Raw genomic sequence first — 19,972 nt, 5'->3', positions numbered from 1 at the left:
AAGCGGGAAATTTTTGAAAGTTTAAATAAAAAAAAAAGTTTTCAAGGACAAAACCCCACCTAAGTGACGTCAGAGTTGATAAATATTTCATTGTATGTTTTCTCATGAGATTTATGAGTCATAAATGATTTAAATTGAGTTTGTGTCCAGATAAAATTCTGTTACTTAATAGTTTATCATAACGTCAGAGCCAGAGAGTCAGAATAAGTAATTTTTTTATGACATACTGACAGTACACGTCATCTATTTGTTCCCATCTCCGTTTTACTTATAGATTGTACTGTATAGGATAGTTTTATTATAACACGTATTCGGTTCCTAGTCTTCAGTCTTCAGTCTTCAGCTCAGTGATCTAGACTCTGGAGTTTACAGCCGGATATATATATTTGGTTTGTGTTACGTTACTGTGCTAGTTTGAGATCAACATCCTAACTTCTCTACAGCGTATTATATTTTATATTTTTCAACCACACCCATCAAGTAAATATTTTTATTTATTTTCTTAAATTTTTTTTAAAATTCAAAACTAATTTTTTTTAAATCCTGAATTTGACAGACAATCAAAAATTTTCGGATTTCTTTTTTTTCAATTGCAAAAAAAATATGCGCATGCAAAAAATTCAAAAAACTGTTGGTGCAATTTTTTCAAATATTGTTTATTTTTTTTTCCATAATTTACTGTTTTTAAGAAAAATAAAAAAATTATTAGACATCGAGTAACTTTAGAATCATATTTTCATTCTGTTACTAATTAAATTTTTATTACCATTTTCTTTTAAATTAACATCTTAAATGTTTTAATCAGAGTAATTAAATTTTCTGTTGCAAAAAATTTTAATTATTTTTTTATTTTTAAAAATTTTCCTTATAAAGAATTAATATTACTACTGATTTTTATCTACGACACGTATGGGTGGAAAAAAAAATGTCTCATGATCGATATTAATAACGATGTAATTTAAATAATTAAACGCGGGAAGTATCACGCGATTATTAATTTGTTAATTAAACAATTAAGTTAATAAAAATTTTTATTATTATTTTCTATGCGCTTCAATTTATTTTAATTACTTACGAGTAGTTTTATATTTATTTCTTTATACATGACCATTTTACCCCTTCCGTTAATTGGAAAAAAAACTTTTCCCTAATTTTTAAAATTTGAATATTTGAAAATTTTACTTTTTCTGAATTTATTTAGTCAATTAATTAATTTTAATTAAAATTTATAAAAAATAATTGAAAAATTTTTTTTTCAGTTAAAATGTCTGCCAGTAAATATTATCACGTACAAGTAAGTAAAAATTAATGTCTTAATTAATTTATTAATTGACTTAATAACTAATTAATTAAAATAATTTTAGTGTACACCAACAGTCTACCCAGCGGATCCTTTTGATGCAGAATCCGACGCAGAATCACTGCGTAAGGCAATGAAAGGATTTGGCACCGACGAGCAGACGATTATTGACGTTTTAGCCCATCGTGGAATAGTCCAACGACTGGAAATTGCAGATAAATTCAAGTCCATGTATGGAAAGGATTTAATTTCCGACCTTAAGTCCGAATTGGGCGGTAACTTCGAAAATGCTATTATGGCTCTGATGACACCGCTCCCTAATTACTATGCCAAGGAACTGCACAACGCTATTTCCGGTATGGGTACCGACGAAGGTGCCATCATAGAAGTACTTGCTTCCTTGAGTAATTACGGTGTTAAAACAATTGCAGCAGTTTACAAAGAACGTAAGTTAGTTTTTTCGAAATTTTCCAATAACTTTTTCCTATAACGCGGAAAATTATCGATTGATTTGAATCAATTTTCCTTAGAAATCAAGGAGAAACTATTCTCTAGTATTTAGAACTTTGAAAAGTTATGAATTTTTTGTTTCAACCCTTTTTCGGAGGGAAAATGTTACGAAAAACCGGAAATTGGATTGATGATTCAAATTTGAGCGGAGGTAAAAATTATTTAAAAATTTTTTGGCTTACGGTTTTCATGGGAGGGGGAGGGGGGGTCAAGGAAATGTTTCAGGTGTAAAATAAAAAATATTTGATGAAAATTGAACGGTTTTCTGAAATTGGGGGAAGGGATCGAAATTGAAAGGTCATAAGTTTTTATGAATTGATGACTCATTCAATAGTTATTGATGATTAATATGCAAATGAAGCTCCGATGTATCTATTGAATAGTAATAATGATATAATATTTATATTCTAAGAATTTAATTGTTAATCAGCCTTCAATCCATGACACACTTTGTTTTATTTTCATTCACTAGAAAGTTTCGTCGAGAAATAATTTAATGTTGACGTAAGATAATAATCATAATAATAAGAATTATTATTTTTTATTGATAGAAATAATAATAGGTCAGTAATTGTGTCTATTCAACCAAGTAATGATTTTTTTTGTTTTTTAAACTTTGCATTGTTGAGTTTTTTTTCTAGAAGTTTATTTATAGGATCAAGTTTAAAAATTGGATTTCCCGCTAGAATTTTCACGGCTCAGTAATAAAATGTAGTAAATTATTGTTTTAAATATCTAATTCGAATTTTTTTTTTTAAGCTTCCTTATCAACAATTTTTTCAATTAGAGAAATAAATCCATTAGTCCAATTGAAAAAAAAAGATATATAATTTCTTAGAATAAAATTAATTCAATAGCCATTAATTATTTCCATTAATCACTTTTCAGTTTATGACTCAGAATTAGAAGATGACCTAAAAGGCGACACTTCCGGTCATTTTAAACGATTGCTAGTTTCATTATCATGCGTAAGTACCAACTCATAATAAGAATAATAATAAATGAATAAAAATATAATAACTAAAATACAGGCAGCAAGAAATGAAGATCCAGATATTGACGAAGCTTCCGCTATTGAAGAGGCTGAAAAACTGTTCCAAGCTGGTGAAGGTCAATGGGGTACTGATGAAAGCACATTTAATTCAATTTTGATCACTAAAAGTTTTCCGCAATTACGTAAAATATTCCATGAATATGAAAGAATTTCCGGAAGTAGCATCGAAGATGCTATTAGACGTGAATTTTCTGGTTCATTGGAAGATGGTTATCTCGCAGTTGGTAATTATCATAATTATATAAATATATACAATTAACAAATTAAAAAAAAATGTATATTAATTGTAATTACTAATTAATAAGTATATTCATTGTTTAGTTAAATGTGCTAGAGATAAAACAGCTTATTTTGCTGAAAGACTCCACAACGCTATTTCCGGAATGGGAACTGACGACGCAACATTAATTCGTGTTATCGTAACACGTTCAGAAATAGATTTAGGTGATATTAAAGATGCTTATCAACAAATTTATGGAAAATCACTTGCTGGAGATATTGATGTAAGTTAATTTTTATGAATTAATTAATTAAATACCCTAGTAGCATTGTCTTAAGGAAGTTACTTGACGAATGTCCTTCAGCGAGTTTCTTACGGTAGATTTAAATAAGACTTGAAGAAGATGTATTTCATAAGTATACTTGCCAAAGATTTCATTAAGTCTTGCTTAAGATTCTTCTTAAAGACTTACGGAAATCTGTAGAAACAGTCTGCAGCAATTCTCAACCAATATGTCTACTAAATATCAATGTTAGGTCAGAGTTGCTGCAGAATTGCTTAAGATATCGGGTTTCTTTTTCTCCCAATCACTCCAAGCTCAACACACAGTACCTATAGCTGACCCAGTGGTCCTCATTTAAATTAAAAGTGCTACAAATTAATAATATTATCACTCGATAAAATTATATCGAATATTTAGTGGGCGCCACTGAATTTACTAGACTAATGCTGAATAGACGACTCAGGAAGTAACGAAGTAAGGGTGACCATGTCCAGGTATCTTAAGCAATCCTGCAGCAAGTCTGAGCTAATGCATCTTAACAGATTTACTTAACGTATCTTACGGAAGTATTTTACCTCAGACTTGTTCAAACTGATGAAGCAGACTTGCTGAAGACTGAAGATACTGATTTACGTAACTCTGCTTAAAAAATCCAACAAATTCTTATTGTTGTATTATAAGGTCTATACTTATAGCACTTTTCATAGAACTCATTTATTCTTAGAAAATCTCTATGGGAATTAATGAGAATCTATTGGACTCTATGAGACTTTCTAAACAGGGAAAACTTCCTGAGAATGCTACTAGGAATATAATCAATGTCACTAATGAAAAAATATCTAACATTAGGAAGAAAAATATTCAAAAATCTTTATTAATTTTACAACTGATTGTAACTAAAAATTTTTTGAATTTCCGTGCGAGAAACCATCACATTACTACTATTTATATAAAATATATATATTAATTATTATTATTTAACAATTACGTTACAGGACGACACTTCTGGAGATTACAAGAGACTTTTGCTTGCTTTGGTTGGCGCTTAGTTATAAACAATTATGACTCGATACATAACCAAACTGTTTAACTCATCACATATATTAATTACTTTTCAATATAATATATATATATATTTAATGTAATTAATACTCATGATCTGCGTTACTAAAACAATATATATGTTATATTATTATAATTTATAAACAAATAAATCCGCATGGCCTTAAATTATACATTGATTTATTTATTTGTTATTATAAAAACCGTGATGGATTTTCGTACACTTAAATATCATGTTTATTTATATCATCAATCATTGTTTAATAATAGATTAACTTTGTTTTATATTTTTTGTACATTTTCGTTTGTTTAATTTTCAGAGTGACTGCAGCGCCGATTTTAAACGCCTTCTATTAGCTCTTATTAATTAAAACAATAAATCATTTATTTAATAATAATCTCACTAATTATTCGAAGTAAAAAAATATTTAACTATTTTTTAAAAATAAAAATTCAATCATCTACTTGTTTATCTTTGTTTCGATAAAAAAAAACGTTCTAACCTAAAAAAAACAATCATTTAAAACAATCGATAATTATTTGTTTTTTAATTACAGGATGATTGTGCTGCGGCATGTAAAAAACTACTTATTGCTCTTCTTAATTAAAAAAATAATTAATGAGAATAAAATAATGAAAATTTAAAAACATTCCAATTAATTTTAAAATTAATTAGAATCTTTGTACTTTGTTTAAACATAAATAACCGTAGGGTAATTTGATTGTTTTATTGAACTTGATTGTATTGGAAATTTAGTTTTCGACGAAGGGATATTGAAACAGCCTAATTCTATTGTACGATGAATGTAATGATAAACTGCAATTCTTAAATTAGAACAACAATGGAAGTGGTGCAGTTTGAAGGTTAGGTCATAGAATGTTACGCAAACTTCGGCACTAATTTTTTCAAATTCTGGAATTCCGACACAAATTGGTGGCGGGTTGCGTGCTAAAATATAAATTATTACATAAATATCATAAATATATACACATATATATTTAATGTTGTACTTAAATTAAGTATTGAGTTTTCATAGATTTAATTACTCAAAATGGCCGCAAAATTTTCCAGACAAATTTGAAAATAGAATTAATTTAATAAAAGTTTCTTGCAATAGAATTTTTTTTGAAAATAAATATATGATGATATTAAAGTTAGGCAGCGTCTAATAATTTTTGCAGTTTTTTCAAAATGATAGATTATAAAAAAAAAATATGCACATATGAAAAATCAAAAAAGCTATGGGTGCAATTTTCAAAACATTTTTTTTTATCATTTATTGTTTCTAAAAAAATCAAAAAATGATTAGACGTCAGCTAACTTCAGTATCATGATAAATTGTACGATATAAAATAACTATTACATATCAATTACTTATTTAATTAAACTACAATATATTTTGAAATTTAAAGCGGGAACATTTTAATTTAAAAAATTAAAATAGATGTTTGAGTTGAATGTAATTTTTTATTGTAACCTAAAAAAAAATATTTCGGCCATTTTGTGATGGGATAAAAAATTGAAAGATTATTATATATGATTACCTGAAATTGTTTCATTGTATAATGTATAATTATTATATGTAATTGTTAATGACACCCCGTAATCATTGGGTAGATATGAAAAATTTGTGCAAACTGAAATAATAAAAGAATAATTTTAACAAACTTTCTGAATAAAAACAATATATTTTATTACCAATTCCGTGTAATTCAATTAAGTTTATTGGCTCACAACATCCGCATGTGTAATTAACACAATGACATCCATATTGATGTGGATCATTATTGTTTTCAGAAAAATCTAATCCATTGCCTAGAAAAAAATAGTTCATTACTTTGATTTGTTTAAACAAAAAAACAAATAATTATATAAATACCATCTGGTGAATTTGCAGCAATTGGATAAATAGTGACGAGTAAAAAAAAAAATATTGAATAGCTCATAATTATATTACAAAGTTAGTGATTGAATGTAATAATACGTTTTATAATAAATTTATATTATCAAGTTCTGAATTATTTTCAAGTGGAATCAAAACAAAAAAATAACAATAGTAGTAATGAATGATAACCTCAAATGTACTAGGTCATTTTTTCTAGATGTCGCTTTTTATATCAACATAAGATAATTTTGAATTAATTTATTAATTAATTTAAAATTTTTTGAATTTAATTTAATTAATAATAATCAAAAAAATGTTAATGTAATTTCATTTTTTTAAAATTAATTTTTAAAAAATTATTTCAAATTATTGTAGAATTCCGATATCAAATATCTAATAATATTTGAATTTTTTTAGAAACGATAAATTACAAGAAAAAAGTTCTTCAAAAAAATGCACCTGTAGTTTTTTTTTAATTTTCTACACATGCATATTTTTAGTTGTTTTTTTTTTTGTAATTGATTTATTAAAAAAAGAATCCGAAAATTGATAGCTGTCGACTAACTTCAGGATCATGTAGAATTTCCAATTCAAATTTTTATTTTTCCATAACTGAAAAAAATTTTCTAAATTACATCGAAGTCCAGAAAATTTTGGTACCCAAAATTGTAGATTTCAGCTGCAAAAACCTTAAAATAAAAAAATTTACAAATTCAAATTTGAAAATGAGTAAATAAAAAAAAATTAGCATATGTAACAGATACAAGACTCACTCTTGTCATTAAATTTCTCATCCATTCTCTTTCGTTTCCGCTCGGTCGTCTTCGGCTTCATCTTATTTTTTTTTTATTATCCATTTCTTCCTACACTTTTTAAATTTCCCACTCTCTTGCTGGCATTTACTGTCCAAGTTTAACGCACACCTCAAGTACACCACTAATACGAACGATAATCATTCTTGAAACGAGTTAACAGTCAACTTACAAGCTCTAGATCCACGAGAAACCCAGCTTGGGTCTCATTCCTCTCAGTTGGCTTCGACTTCACCCACTAAATTTACAATAAATTATTTAAATTAACCCGCCCTCCCTTCAGTGAGTGATTATTCCCAAATGACTGAGTGTTTAATTGAGTGTATAATGAATTTATAAAATTCGAATAATTATTTTTTAAATAAATCGAATAAAACAAAAAAAAACACAAAAAATGATATCGGAAATGAAGTATCAAGTGATTGAACACGGTCAAGTGACACGTGTTTAACCGGCATAATTATTTTAAAATTATTTTTCATTAGTTACCAAAGACATATATAATATTTATTTATTTATAAAATGGCTGTTAAATTAGTTTTTTTATTATTTATGTGCTTTATAAATACTTTTGCGCAAGATGATGACTCGTTAGCTGGAAGTTTTTTGTCAGGTAATTTACTTTTTTTTTAAATAAATAAATAAATGGGAACGAGTTTAAAAGGATTGCAAGAAGAAAGAGAAAAGAGTGGAAAGAATCGATAAGTGGATAGAGAGGATGTGATTTTTTTTTTCTTTTTGGAAAAATAGTTAACGGATTTTCCATCACCGGAAGTTTCGAGAAATAGAAATTCGCGACACGGTTTTATAGTCAGGAATATAATGTTGTTGTTTAACTATATGTGTATATATATATATACATATATATATATATATATATATATATATATATATATATATATATATATATATATATATATATATATATATATATATGAATATAAATATATATACGTAAGGATGATGCGAAACTGTGTTGACATACTTTTATTTAAGTAAAGTCAAGTTTATAAAATGTACTATATATATTTATATATATATATTTTATGGTATTAATTTCATTATTAATAATAATAATAATAATAATAATAATAGTAATAATAATGATTGTTATTATTAAATATTAAAAAAAAATTATTTGACGTTAAAAACTTAAAACTAGAAAAAAGCATAATTTGAATTTAAATTTAAAAAAAAAATGATTATAAATTTATAGAAGTGTGTTAAATGAAATAATAAATATTAATATAAATAATTAAAATAGTAATTGGTGTATTGTAAATGTTTAAATCGAAATAAAAATGAGTAGATTGTAAAGTATCTATAAGGTGCACCGTTGATTAACTACCGTTATGTTTGTTTCGGGCCGTTATATTACGCCTGCATTAAAGTAAAGTGAAAATCACAATATATATTATTGTTATTATTATTATCACTGTCGGTAGTAGGATCGTTTGTTAATTTATTTATTACACAGAAAAAAATGATTTCTTGTTGCAAGAAATATTTTGCACTATGAATTGAAGACAAAAATTTTAGGGCTGGAAAAAATTTCTTGACGTAAGAATTTATTTCTCGCTTTAAGAAAGTTTTCTCTGGTCCCAAGAAAAAATTTTTTTTTTCAGTTCATTATGCAAAATTTTTTATGAGTGAGTAAAAATTTTTTGCGCCAAATCATTATTTTCTCTGAAGTATTGACACTAATAACAATTTTCTCTAATCTATTGACTGTAACTTTTAAACCCTTGATTTGACGACATCCTTTTAGAGGGCCAAAATTACCGGCAATTCAATTTCCTACAACTTCGATATCTTTAAAAAATACCTTAGAGTCATTAGTTTGAAAGATACAGCTTAAAATTTTAAACTACTTCATTAGTCGCCAAAATTTTTTCAACGTCCAAAACCTCCATAACTTTTGAACAATCGCTTCCACAATATAATTCGCTCATTTAAAATTCATAGAAAATTTAAAATTCATAGAAAATAAAATTTCCTTTCCAATGACCTCCTAAGAAGTCTAATTACCTCAATAGCACCCTAGATATCGACTCTTCAAATATTTACAAAACATCAATTGAATTTTCTGCTCAACTTTCACTTAAAAAATTTGTTTGTCAATTATTAATTAATTAATTAATTAATTATGCAAATGAAAAATTTACAAAATGAATCATTAGTCAGTTGATTAATTAATTAAGTTTTTGTTGAACATATCAGAAGTATATATATATATACATATATGTATATATTTAACGGTTCTGTAACGTGTCATAATGTGTTACAACGAGAATCTCCAGTTCAATGACTTGCCTAAGCTACAAGAGATCTCACGATCAGATAATGATTATGTATGCAGGAATTTTTATCCTTATATTTTTGTTACGGGATAACGTTATTTCTAACGTTCTAACAAGTTTATAATTTTTATTTTTATTTTTAAGTATTATTATTTTTTTTTATTGTGAGAATTTTTTTTTTAGGTCATTCGATTGCATGTAAATCGCTAACTTCTTAAAAAAAAAAATAATAATAATAATAATTAATTAACTTAATAATTTTAACAGGATTATTAGACTCATTAGCGGATACAGCAAGTAGCGCAAATTGCCCCGGTGTATGTGTACACGCTCTGGCGACGTTAATATGCGACGACGTGCTTGAAGACGTCCAATGTCCGACGTCGAGCATGAGATGTTGTGTTAACGGACCAGTCAATAGTACCGACAGCTCGGTATCGGAGAATGATATTGAAGGGATTTCTATGACCACGACAACAGCCAAGGAAGTACCGACGACGTCAACCACTACCACGACAACGACGACGTTACCGACGACGATGACGACCACAACACCGGCGACGACTACATCGGTAACGACAATTGCGTCTACGCCACTAACTACGTCGGTATGTTTTCTGTTAATTATTCAGTTGGTAAAGAAAATTTATCGGTCGATAACATTATTCGGAAAATTTAAACGATTCTTTTTTTTTCAGAGCGATCACAAAAACGTCAGTGATAAATCAGGTAAACACAAAGCGATTTTAAAAAATTTGAATCTTTCTAAACGTTGCTATTTTTGACAGCATCAAAATGCACTGGGATTTGTATCGAGGCTCGGATAGCTGACTATTGCGAAGCGATAGTAAACATCGACACACTTTGCAAGCCGGGTCACCGATGCTGCGTATCCCGGGACTCGTTCGGCAACAATCCGCCACCCGAGTTCTACATTATCGACCGTTCGAAAACAGTAAAGAACTCTAGCCAACCGAGCAACACACGCCCGGAAGAGAAACTCTCGGAAAAATCAACTAGTACCGTCAGACCAGCAACCCCTTACACAACGACGACGACGACGTCTGCGCCACGACCTAAGCCTGCGCCACGTAAGCCCTGCAAAGGCGAATGTGTCAACGGGCTCTTTGCCTTATTCTGCGATAATATCGACCGTGATGCAGACTGTCCGTCCGACGGTTCCTGCTGCATTACCGACGCACCGGCTAAAGTAGAAACCACTACAACCCCCAGGCCATCAACGAGGCCGCCTCAGCCAAAATTACCTCCATGTCGAGGATTTTGTTTGCTAACAATAATGGCAGCTTTTTGTGAACGTCCCAATGTCATTATCGGCAGGACTTCAACATGCCAAAGTGGCTACATCTGTTGTGATGAAAGCAATGCACCAGCACACGTACGTAATCTTTGAGTTGGCGGTATCAGAATGCGTTAGCACGATTTCTAATCATTGAATTTTTTTCTTAGACACCCAGACCTAGACCAAGACCTTCAACAACTCGCGCACCAACGACTACTGTTTCAATGCCACCAGATCCACGTCCAGAGTGTCCTGGGTCATGTATAGTGTCTTACTTATCATTCACATGTTTCCGTAAGTTTTATAAGTCTACTTTACCAATCGGGTTTAAGTACCGGTTGAGTCCTGATTCATACATTCATTGTTTTAGGAAATGCTGAACTGACCAATATATTCAAATGCAAAAAATTCGGGCATCAGTGCTGCGCACCAAAGTCACTGATCCGTGAATTCCAGCAGGGAAACTCCAGTGACACGAGTATTTCTAATAAAAATGATAGTTTTAGTCTATCACGTCCTTATACTTCAACTGCTCCTACTCCATGTAAGATACAAATTTTTTTTTGAGGTCAATCATAAGTTAGGGACCGAAATAAAGATGGCTCTGTTGCAGATGAGACAACAATGACTACTCCAATGACAACTACAATGCAGATTCCAAGTACAAAAAGTCCTATTTACAGTAAGTATGTCTGCGGTGTCAAAGGAACTTCACGCGGTCCAATACAAGCACGAAGTTTGGTACGGGATGGCCGTGTCGTCGGGGGAGAGGACGCTGATGCCAATGAATGGTGCTGGCAAGTAGCACTTATTAATTCATTGAATCAGTATCTGTGCGGCGGTGCTCTTATCGGCACTCAGTGGGTACTGACTGCCGCTCACTGCGTTACCAAGTGAGTCTATAACATTTTAAGGTCATTAGAGATTCAACTTGAAGACTAATAACGTTATCTTATGCAGTATTGTGAGATCAGGCGACGCAATCTACGTCCGGGTTGGTGACCATGATTTGACACGAAAATATGGAAGTCCAGGAGCTCAGACTTTGAGGGTGGCAACGACTTACATTCATCACAATCACAACAGCCAAACGTTGGACAATGATATCGCGTTGCTTAAGCTACACGGTCAGGCAGAATTAAAAGATGGCGTTTGTTTAGTTTGTTTGCCGGCAAGGGGTGTCAGTCATACTGCGGGAAAAAGGTGTACCGTCACTGGTTATGGTTACATGGGCGAAGGTAATTTTTATTTAACTCAGCCGATAAAAACTCAGTTGGTAATGCCTCGGTGATTATCGATAAAGAGGATTATAAATAATTCAGTCCTTAATTTCGGAACTTCAAACAATTTTTTGTCACAAATTAACGTTTGGTCATGAATTTTGTCAGTCACAAATATCTAGATGATTGGGCGCAATCTTTTTGAAATTATCAAAAAATTTGTTTTTCCCTTCGTATTCTTATCTCGCGGTATTTTAAAAAAAATGGCGGTTTGGAAAATTTAAATTTATATAAGAGTTCTAAAGGCATTTATGAGATGTCACAGCTATTGTGACGGTCCGTCATTCTGCTGAGGGTCTTGTGACCATGACGTGGAGGTCTAAAATGGCCTGACCATAAGATTTGCATCACTATAAATGATTAAAATTAATTTTTAGCTGGACCTATCCCACTCAAAGTTCGTGAAGCTGAAATACCGATCGTCAGTGACGCAGAGTGTATTCGTAAAGTAAATGCAGTAACAGAAAAAATTTTCATATTACCAGCAAGTAGTTTTTGTGCTGGCGGTGAACTTGGAAATGATGCATGTCAGGTAATTTATTTGAATAAAATAAATATATTTAAAGGTCGCAATATTTACTTAAATTAAATATTTTTAGGGTGACGGAGGTGGGCCGCTTGTTTGTCAGGACGATGGATTCTATGAATTAGCTGGTCTAGTTTCCTGGGGATTCGGATGCGGCCGTGTCGACGTACCAGGTGTTTACGTTAAAGTATCAGCGTTCATTGGTTGGATTAATCAAATAATATCCGTTAATAATCTTTAGTCTATTAATTATTAATACTATTAATAATAATTATAATCATGATTAATAAATTTGAAATAGTTATTTATTCATTACAATAGTTATTTAATATTATTTCGTTGCATTTTGACGATTGAACTAAAAAAAAATTATTTATTTAAATTTTTAAAACATATTTTTAATCATTAATTTATGTAATTGTCAAAATGCAACGAATTATTAATAAATTATTTTCTTTGTTAATTAAAAATTCATTTTACGCTTTGTATATTCATGCCTTAGTTTATTAATTATGCCATGACTTTAAATTTATAAATTATTATAAGTCATTTTTAATTTTTTATTAATTTGTAAAAAAAGAAAAAGAAAAAAAAAAGTTATTAAAAGTGAAATTAAAAAAAAAATATTTTTACATCAAATTAATATTGAATGTGTGTGTTATAATAAATATATAATTAATAAAAAAAGTATTAATATTTATGTATCGAAAAAAATATATTTAATAAATTTTTAAATTTATTTAAACTTGAAATATTTTTCAGTTAACATCAACCTCAATCCGTAACTAAATTGCGTCCAAGAATAAATTTACCTCTATTACTTTAAGGCCATTCTCAGACAGTGTTCCTCACGTTTTAATAATATTCAATTACCTTGAACTGTCATAACAGTACTAAAATTTTTTAAATTAATTTCAAAAAAATTAAAGCTTTAATTGAAAAACAGACAGCGCAGTTACAATTTCGCTGAGATATAGATTTAAAAAAAAAATTACTCGCAGTTATCAGTTAGGAGTTATACGAAATTTGATTATTAAACTTTTGAGTCACTCTTCTCTCCCCACATTTCATAAAAATTTTCAATGACTTTTAATTTTCAAAAGGTATCAAAATTTAACAAATTGATTTTAAAAACTTAAAGCATTAATTAAAAAAAGGAAAATTTCACTAAGATATAAATTTATAAAAAAAAAATTTACAGTTGGCATCAATTAAGAGTTAAACAAAAATTATTGAAAAAATTTCAGTAAAATTTTCAAGTCAATTTTAAAATTCGAATTTTTAAATTTCGTTCAACTCCTAATTAATAACAACTGTAGGTAATTTTTTTTAAATTCTATATCTCGGCGAAATTACTTCTACGTTATCCTTTTTTCAATTAAGATTTTAATTTTTTTTTAATTAATTGATAAAATTTTAATACGGTTACGAAGTTGAAAGTCATCGTATATTTTCAAAAAGTGCAGGCACTGTCTGAGTCCTTAATTGATGTCAACTGTAAATAATTTTTTTAAAAATCTGTCTCGGCGAAATCGTAACTGCGTTGTCCTTTTTCAGTTAATCCTTAAACTCTTTTTTAATTGATTACCAAAATTTTGATACGGTTATTACAATTGAGCATTAAATTTTTTAAAAAAGTGGGACATTGTCTGAGAATGGCCGAAAAAAGGCTACGATCCAACATTTGAAAATTTAATAAAATATTTATTGATTCTTACAATTTAATTATTATTACTTATACTTATTATATTTAAAAAAAAGTTACATAAATGTTAAATCTTGAAAATGTTCAATTAATAATAAAAAAATAATAATAATTGAGTTAACATGTTCCTCTATTATAACTTAAAAAAAAAAAAAATAAAAAAATATTAAATGATCAATCATTGTGACTGGTAAGAACTTTTTTAGCAGTACCTTTAGACCTGGGTATAAATTTAGGCTGCTTTGATACTCTTTTATCTCCGCTCCTCTTTCCAGTTCTATTTCCATTCTCTTTATTACTACAGATAAATTCATCACTGGACGTGTCTCCATTAGAAGTCAAGCTGCTTCTCAGCAAATCTGAACTATTCGATGTCTCAAAACTCTGCATCTGGATATCTGATGCCGCTTTGATGAGTCTTCCTTGGCCATCCTCGCTCTTAGTTCTCTCAAAAGACTTTGACCTCTTAACAATCGGCGTAGGCAAAATAACTTCAGTTTCATCCAACTCCTCGCACTTTATAGTAACATCTTGATCCTCCTCAGGATGAGTTTCCCGCCACTTTCTGAACCGCTCAACGATTCTCTCTCTCGGTGACATCTCAACAATCTGTCTCGGATACTCAAAGTCTTTTTTAACCGGAGTCATTCCCGTAGGAATGTCTTTCTTTATTTCCTCAACCAAGAAACGCTTGACATCACCATCAATACCCTCGACACTTTCCACCAAAGCTTTTTCCTTGTTCCTGACCTTTTTCTCCGTCTCTACAGTCAACGATCCCAGTTCCTCAATCATCAAATTTACTTCCCCTTGGAATTTATTCATTAGATCGCGATCAACATCAACATCTTCCCTGATTGAACCACCGAGATCCTTAATCCTATTGCCCAGAACCTCCTGGTCCTTATCAACCAACTCTATAGCCTTTGCCATCTGTCCCTCAACTTTCTCCCTGTAATCCGTTACCTCCTGGCTCGCATTAGCCAGCGAATTCTTAAGTTTGCCAGCTAATTTATCACCAGCAGCAACAGTTTCCTCAGCGATACGACAATTCGCTTTGACAGCGTCTCCAAGAAGCTCTTGGACCTCTTTGAAGTCATTGGTAACCTGGCCATCAACGAAACTTTTCAATCCCTGATTATCATCCAACATCAAACCAACTTTTTGATCAGCAATTTCTACTTTTTGAATCCCATATTCCGCAGATTTTATAACCGTATCACAATTAACCGTAATTTCATTGCTTATCCTCAGATAATTATCCATCATTGCTTTCATTATTCCGTCTAATTCTTTTTGATGACGAGTATTAGTCGAACTCAAATCATTACTTACCACCAGCTGCTTCCTGATATCCGCCAATTCTGCCGTCACCAAATTTATTTCTTCATTCTGCTTCAAGTACAGATCAGTGACAGTTATCTGCAGTTGTTGTCTAAGTCGTTTTAATTTACTCTGCAAATCTTTATCAAGAGCTGCCAAATTATCAGCTATTTTATTTTCAACAAGTCGCTTCAGTTCATTGCCAAAATGATCTGATATATTGACCAAACTTTTTTTTTCAACATCATCTATTTCCTTCGCACGATCTACGACATCGACGAACCATTTTTTGTAACTATCAGCATTAGAAACGGAAAATTCTCCAATTCCTGCTAGTTGCCCATCATATTTAGCAACATCCAGGTCTTTTTTATCCACAAACTCTTTTATCGCGGCCCTGTGAGCGTCAGTTCGTTGACAAACAAATTGTTCAATTGATTTTGAGTCGCTGATCAACTCGGTTGAATATTTATTTACATCAGAGACCAATTGTTTGAAGGACTCGTCAATTTTTGAAGCAAATGAAATTCTTAGATGTTCATTTTCGTTTTCGACGTAATTTTTTCTTGCGATTTTATCATGAAGCCGTTGAGTATGATCAGTTGCAGTATTAGCAACTTCTAGGAGAGTTGACGCCTGGTTGGACAAAGTCTCTGTTATATTTTCAAGATTTTCGACGAGATGTTTCTGCTCATCACGATCTTGTTTGATCACTCGGACTTGATGACAAGTTTCTTTTAATTGTTCACTGGTTTGCTCAAATAATTTATTTTTATTCTCTAGCTCTTCTTGCAGCGCTTTGATCAACTGGATTTTTTCTTCAATTTCTTTACCCTGGAAATCACAATTTGCCAGAAGCTGTTTGTAGTCTTCTTCGGATAAATAAACGCCATTGCGTTCGCGGGTTGCGTAGAGGTCGCGTTTAAGTCGTTCAATTTCTTCAGTGTATTCTTTAATCAGCGTTGTCTTGGTAAGCTTCTGATTTATTTCCGGACGGTTGGTGATATTCTTCGCTCGGTGAGCGTAATCCAGAGTCGAGAGAGTCTCTTCAAGATTAAGAGACGACGGCGAAATAGTCGCGATTATTGAAGTCTTGGTTCTACCGCCCAAAGAATCTTGAAGCAGCCGCGTCAGTTTTGACTCTCGGTACGGAATATGGGGAGCGCGTTCCACTAGAGCTGTGATCACCCTGCCAAGAGTCAGAAGCGATTGGTTGATGTTTCCAGCCTCACGGGCACGTTTGTCCACTGCTCCAGAACGTCCTACGTTCTCAGACCCCGCGAGATCTACCAGATTTAGCTTCCCGGTCTTTATCAGCTCCTCGCCTTCTACCGAACACTCTTTCATATGCACAGTAATTGAAAAAACTGTATGCGAGCGGCTTGACGTTGCATTCATCATCGTAGCAGCTGTTTGTCTCCTCTCAGATCCACGTTGTAGAATTTTATATACTTCATCTTTGTTATGAACGATAACTTCTTCAAGGCCTTGAATTATTACTGATCCTTTTTTCGTTGAATCTTCAAATAATCTATTAAATAAATCATTTTTTTTATGACAGAAACAACAAAAATAATAATAATAATAATAATAATAATAATAATAATAATAATAATAATAAATAAAATAAAATAATTACTTTAATTTAGAAGCGTCTTCATTTGCTGACAATAAATCAAATAATTCCTCATTATATAATTCAAGAAAGGAAACTTTGACAGTATACTCTTGGGCTCCGAGAATACGCAGTTCATCAAATAGATGACTAAGTGATCGGGGTATTATACCAGCAGTTGAATCCTGGTAATTAATTGATTAATTAATTAATTAATTGTTTTGATGTTAATGATTTATTAGAATGAAGATTTAAAAACTTACACTTTGCCAATGAATAGCTGGATCATTAGCTAATCCTTCCATAGTAAACGTTTTACCGGTTCCAGTTTGTCCATATGCAAATACTGTACAATTATAACCAGCAAGTACTTCTGCGACAAATGGATTTACTACTGATGTATAAACATCGAGCTGTAAATAATTAATTTGTTAAAACAAAATTTTAATAAATAATTCATTGTTTTTTTATTTGTAGCGACCTAAATATTTTTTCTACTGTTACGTTCCCGTAATATTTATTAATTGAATAATAATTTGTTATAAATAAATTCTGAATTTTTTGAACAGAAATATCACTGATAAGCATTTTAGAACATCAAAGCAGTGTCTACGTAGATGAGAATTGAAACTGCCTCGATGCTCTCATAAAGAACCTGAGATGCAATGCTGTATTAATTTTTTTATATATATTTATTTATTAAACGCTTTCGCAGTTTACAAAATTTTCGAATATTCATTCGCATCATCACAGTGCAAATAACATTTAGAGACCTACTAAAAAATTTACCAATTGTAAATAGTCATTAATTTATTTAAAAAAATATATTTTTGGAGCCGTTTTGTATAAATTACTTATTGGTGTATGGAATTTCTAAAAAACTATTTTTCCTTAGAATCTTCTTCGGAATATTGAAGTTGATATCTTGTCAGACAAAACTTCTGGAGAATTGATAAAATTATTTACTGCCTTGAAAACGAAGGTCAAGTCTGTTATTATCCGCTTTTTAGATAATTTTATAATCCCCAAGCTTGTCTTCACATCCTCAGCACTTATCATCTCACCTTTTGTCTTCTAAGACTGATACTCTGCTGAATCCGATCTATCGGTCTGACTTTTTACACTTCATTTAGTAAATAAACCTCAGACTTAATTTTAAATTAATGAGCCCTTTATTTTGGTAGCCATTTGGCAGTCCAACATGTCGCTTATATAATCTCCTGTATTTTTGGGCGCTGCTACAAACTCCGATAATAACCATCCTAAATATTGGCCACTGCCACTGGCTACCTAGTCATCCTTATGTACTTGAAGATAGGAACGTTTTTCGTGGAATAAAATGAGAAATCAAAAATCTATTGGATCTAGTTTTTTTAAATGTTTCGAATGTCAGCCGAAAATTGCAGACCATTCCCAACTACCCCTTGAGCAGTCAAATTACATAAATTTTTTTTCATTTTCGTTGCACAAAAAATGTTCCGATCTCCAGGTAAATCCATCCTTCAAAAATCTTACTCATATTTATATAATAATAATATGGAGAATAAAGGCAGATATCGACATCGGATCAAATTTTAAATTACGATAATTCAAATTTTAATAATTAATAAAATAATCGACGACCAGAATCGAAGGTCTATAGACTTCTCAATGAGAGCCAACCTGGACTTTATAAACAATACAAATATTGAAATAATACTGAGAAATTTTCAATTATTTATCACATTAAAAAAAAAAAAAACTCAATGTATTTTATCAAATCTTGACATTTTTAAGTCCAGAAAAATTATCAAACGTAAAAGTTATAGACAAATAAATAATAATTATTAAAAAAATTCCCAGAAAATTTTTTTAAATATTTTTTTTGTCATTGAGTTTAATTTTGTTTGAAATGAAAAATTAATTTGAAACCTTTAGGATAAAAAAATAAAACAAATATTTACCTGTTTAGATTTGGGACCAAAAACTCGATCAAATGTAAATTTTTTAGTCATTTTATCTTGAGGACGTTCACGTACAAGTAATTCTTTGATGTTTGTAACATCAATGACATTGAAAGATTTTCCACATGATTCGCTCTGATTTGATGGCCTACATAACCAAAAAAATAATATTTATTTAAACCTTCAATTAATAATCGAACAGTAGAGTTTATTACTTAATTGACTGTATGTTAATAATATAAAAAAAAATAATACTACAAATATTAAATAATTAATGAAACCAAAGTTAAAATTTGTTACAAAATAGCGTCATACCTCACACGAACAAACACTTGTATATGTTGATTTTTATCCTTCTTTGATCTATTAGCCATTTCACTCATTTTAATTACTTGATAACACACTTATTTATATACTTATTTATTTATAATATTGTAAAACTTATACTGATGATATGTCAGTTAAATTTCGATTTAAATGAGTTTATTTTTGCGACAGATATATACAGACAAATACAAGACGCGGGTTTTAATTTTGACGGTTACACCGTATTATTTTAAAATCATTTTTAGTTGTCATATTTCCCGTATGGCAGCACATTTGTTTAAACGCATGCGCGTTACCACCTTATTTCAGAATGTTTTTGTTTATTTTTATTTCAGTGCATGTGCATTTCCAGTTAGTTACTAAAATTTTTAAAACATTGCTATTGGACAACTATGAAGTTGGCGCGGAAATTTAATATATTTTAGAGAACGATGTACTGAAAAATTGCTCTCAAAATGCTCTTCCAGAATCCACAATTGCTCCAGTCATAAAATTAAAATTTAATAAATTATTGTCAACTAAAAAT

At 30.3% G+C, this 19,972-nt stretch overlaps 4 protein-coding genes across 6 annotated transcripts; 2 read left to right on the top strand and 2 right to left on the bottom strand.

Annotated features, from left to right (window-relative positions):
• Window positions 1-90: 90 nt before the first annotated feature.
• LOC103579873 (annexin B9) lies at window positions 91-5,076 on the top strand. Of its 3 annotated transcripts, none has more exons than XM_008561436.2 (7): window positions 91-480; window positions 1,260-1,294; window positions 1,365-1,746; window positions 2,699-2,778; window positions 2,842-3,088; window positions 3,186-3,367; window positions 4,987-5,076. In XM_008561436.2, the coding sequence occupies exons 2-7, from the start codon at window positions 1,265-1,267 to the stop codon at window positions 5,035-5,037; spliced, it is 972 nt and encodes a 323-aa protein (XP_008559658.1). In that variant the 5' UTR covers window positions 91-480; window positions 1,260-1,264; the 3' UTR covers window positions 5,038-5,076. The 3 variants fall into 3 exon arrangements, with proteins under 3 accessions (XP_008559658.1, XP_008559657.1, XP_008559656.1); XM_008561435.3 differs by lacking the exon at window positions 4,987-5,076 and adding an exon at window positions 4,750-4,964; XM_008561434.3 differs by lacking the exon at window positions 4,987-5,076 and adding an exon at window positions 4,363-4,602 and having other exon boundaries at window positions 92-480.
• Window positions 5,077-5,121: 45 nt separating this feature from the next.
• LOC103579874 (uncharacterized) lies at window positions 5,122-6,505 on the bottom strand. Its single transcript, XM_008561437.3, has 4 exons — window positions 6,310-6,505; window positions 6,129-6,245; window positions 5,975-6,067; window positions 5,122-5,378 (listed from the first exon to the last, which is right to left on the bottom strand). Exons 1-4 carry the CDS (start codon window positions 6,374-6,376, stop codon window positions 5,122-5,124), a joined length of 534 nt encoding a protein of 177 aa, XP_008559659.1. The 5' UTR covers window positions 6,377-6,505.
• A 730-nt stretch (window positions 6,506-7,235) lies between these two features.
• Window positions 7,236-12,886, top strand: LOC103579872 (protein masquerade). Its single transcript, XM_008561433.2, has 10 exons — window positions 7,236-7,740; window positions 9,695-10,035; window positions 10,126-10,156; window positions 10,216-10,823; window positions 10,895-11,021; window positions 11,098-11,271; window positions 11,341-11,620; window positions 11,688-11,965; window positions 12,385-12,539; window positions 12,607-12,886. Exons 1-10 carry the CDS (start codon window positions 7,650-7,652, stop codon window positions 12,772-12,774), a joined length of 2,253 nt encoding a protein of 750 aa, XP_008559655.1. The 5' UTR covers window positions 7,236-7,649; the 3' UTR covers window positions 12,775-12,886.
• Window positions 12,887-13,182: 296 nt separating this feature from the next.
• LOC103579871 (kinesin-like protein Klp61F) lies at window positions 13,183-19,682 on the bottom strand. Its single transcript, XM_008561432.3, has 5 exons — window positions 19,435-19,682; window positions 19,120-19,267; window positions 17,440-17,589; window positions 17,201-17,361; window positions 13,183-17,092 (listed from the first exon to the last, which is right to left on the bottom strand). The coding sequence occupies exons 1-5, from the start codon at window positions 19,500-19,502 to the stop codon at window positions 14,413-14,415; spliced, it is 3,207 nt and encodes a 1,068-aa protein (XP_008559654.1). The 5' UTR covers window positions 19,503-19,682; the 3' UTR covers window positions 13,183-14,412.
• Between the last annotated feature and the right edge of the window lie 290 nt (window positions 19,683-19,972).

Source organism: Microplitis demolitor, chromosome 6, assembly GCF_026212275.2.
Source record: "Microplitis demolitor isolate Queensland-Clemson2020A chromosome 6, iyMicDemo2.1a, whole genome shotgun sequence".
In the NCBI taxonomy this organism is placed as follows: domain Eukaryota; kingdom Metazoa; phylum Arthropoda; class Insecta; order Hymenoptera; family Braconidae; genus Microplitis; species Microplitis demolitor.
This window is presented reverse-complemented; position numbering and strand designations above follow the sequence as displayed.

Coding starts and splice junctions, on each gene's coding strand:
- LOC103579873 (XM_008561434.3), top strand. CDS start 1,265: ATGTCTGCCAGTAAATATTATCACGTACAA. Junction 1,295..1,364: donor GTAAATATTATCACGTACAA/GTAAGTAAAAAT, acceptor AAATAATTTTAG/TGTACACCAACAGTCTACCC. Junction 1,747..2,698: donor TGCAGCAGTTTACAAAGAAC/GTAAGTTAGTTT, acceptor ATCACTTTTCAG/TTTATGACTCAGAATTAGAA.
- LOC103579874 (XM_008561437.3), bottom strand. CDS start 6,376: ATGAGCTATTCAATATTTTTTTTTTTACTCGTCACTATTTATCCAATT. Junction 6,246..6,309: donor TGCTGCAAATTCACCAGATG/GTATTTATATAA, acceptor ATTTTTTTCTAG/GCAATGGATTAGATTTTTCT. Junction 6,068..6,128: donor AATTGAATTACACGGAATTG/GTAATAAAATAT, acceptor TTATTATTTCAG/TTTGCACAAATTTTTCATAT.
- LOC103579872 (XM_008561433.2), top strand. CDS start 7,650: ATGGCTGTTAAATTAGTTTTTTTATTATTTATGTGCTTTATAAATACT. Junction 10,824..10,894: donor AAAGCAATGCACCAGCACAC/GTACGTAATCTT, acceptor TTTTTTTCTTAG/ACACCCAGACCTAGACCAAG. Junction 11,621..11,687: donor GCCGCTCACTGCGTTACCAA/GTGAGTCTATAA, acceptor TATCTTATGCAG/TATTGTGAGATCAGGCGACG.
- LOC103579871 (XM_008561432.3), bottom strand. CDS start 19,502: ATGAGTGAAATGGCTAATAGATCAAAGAAGGATAAAAATCAACATATA. Junction 19,268..19,434: donor CAAGTGTTTGTTCGTGTGAG/GTATGACGCTAT, acceptor TTGGTTATGTAG/GCCATCAAATCAGAGCGAAT. Junction 17,093..17,200: donor GAAGACGCTTCTAAATTAAA/GTAATTATTTTA, acceptor TTTATTTAATAG/ATTATTTGAAGATTCAACGA.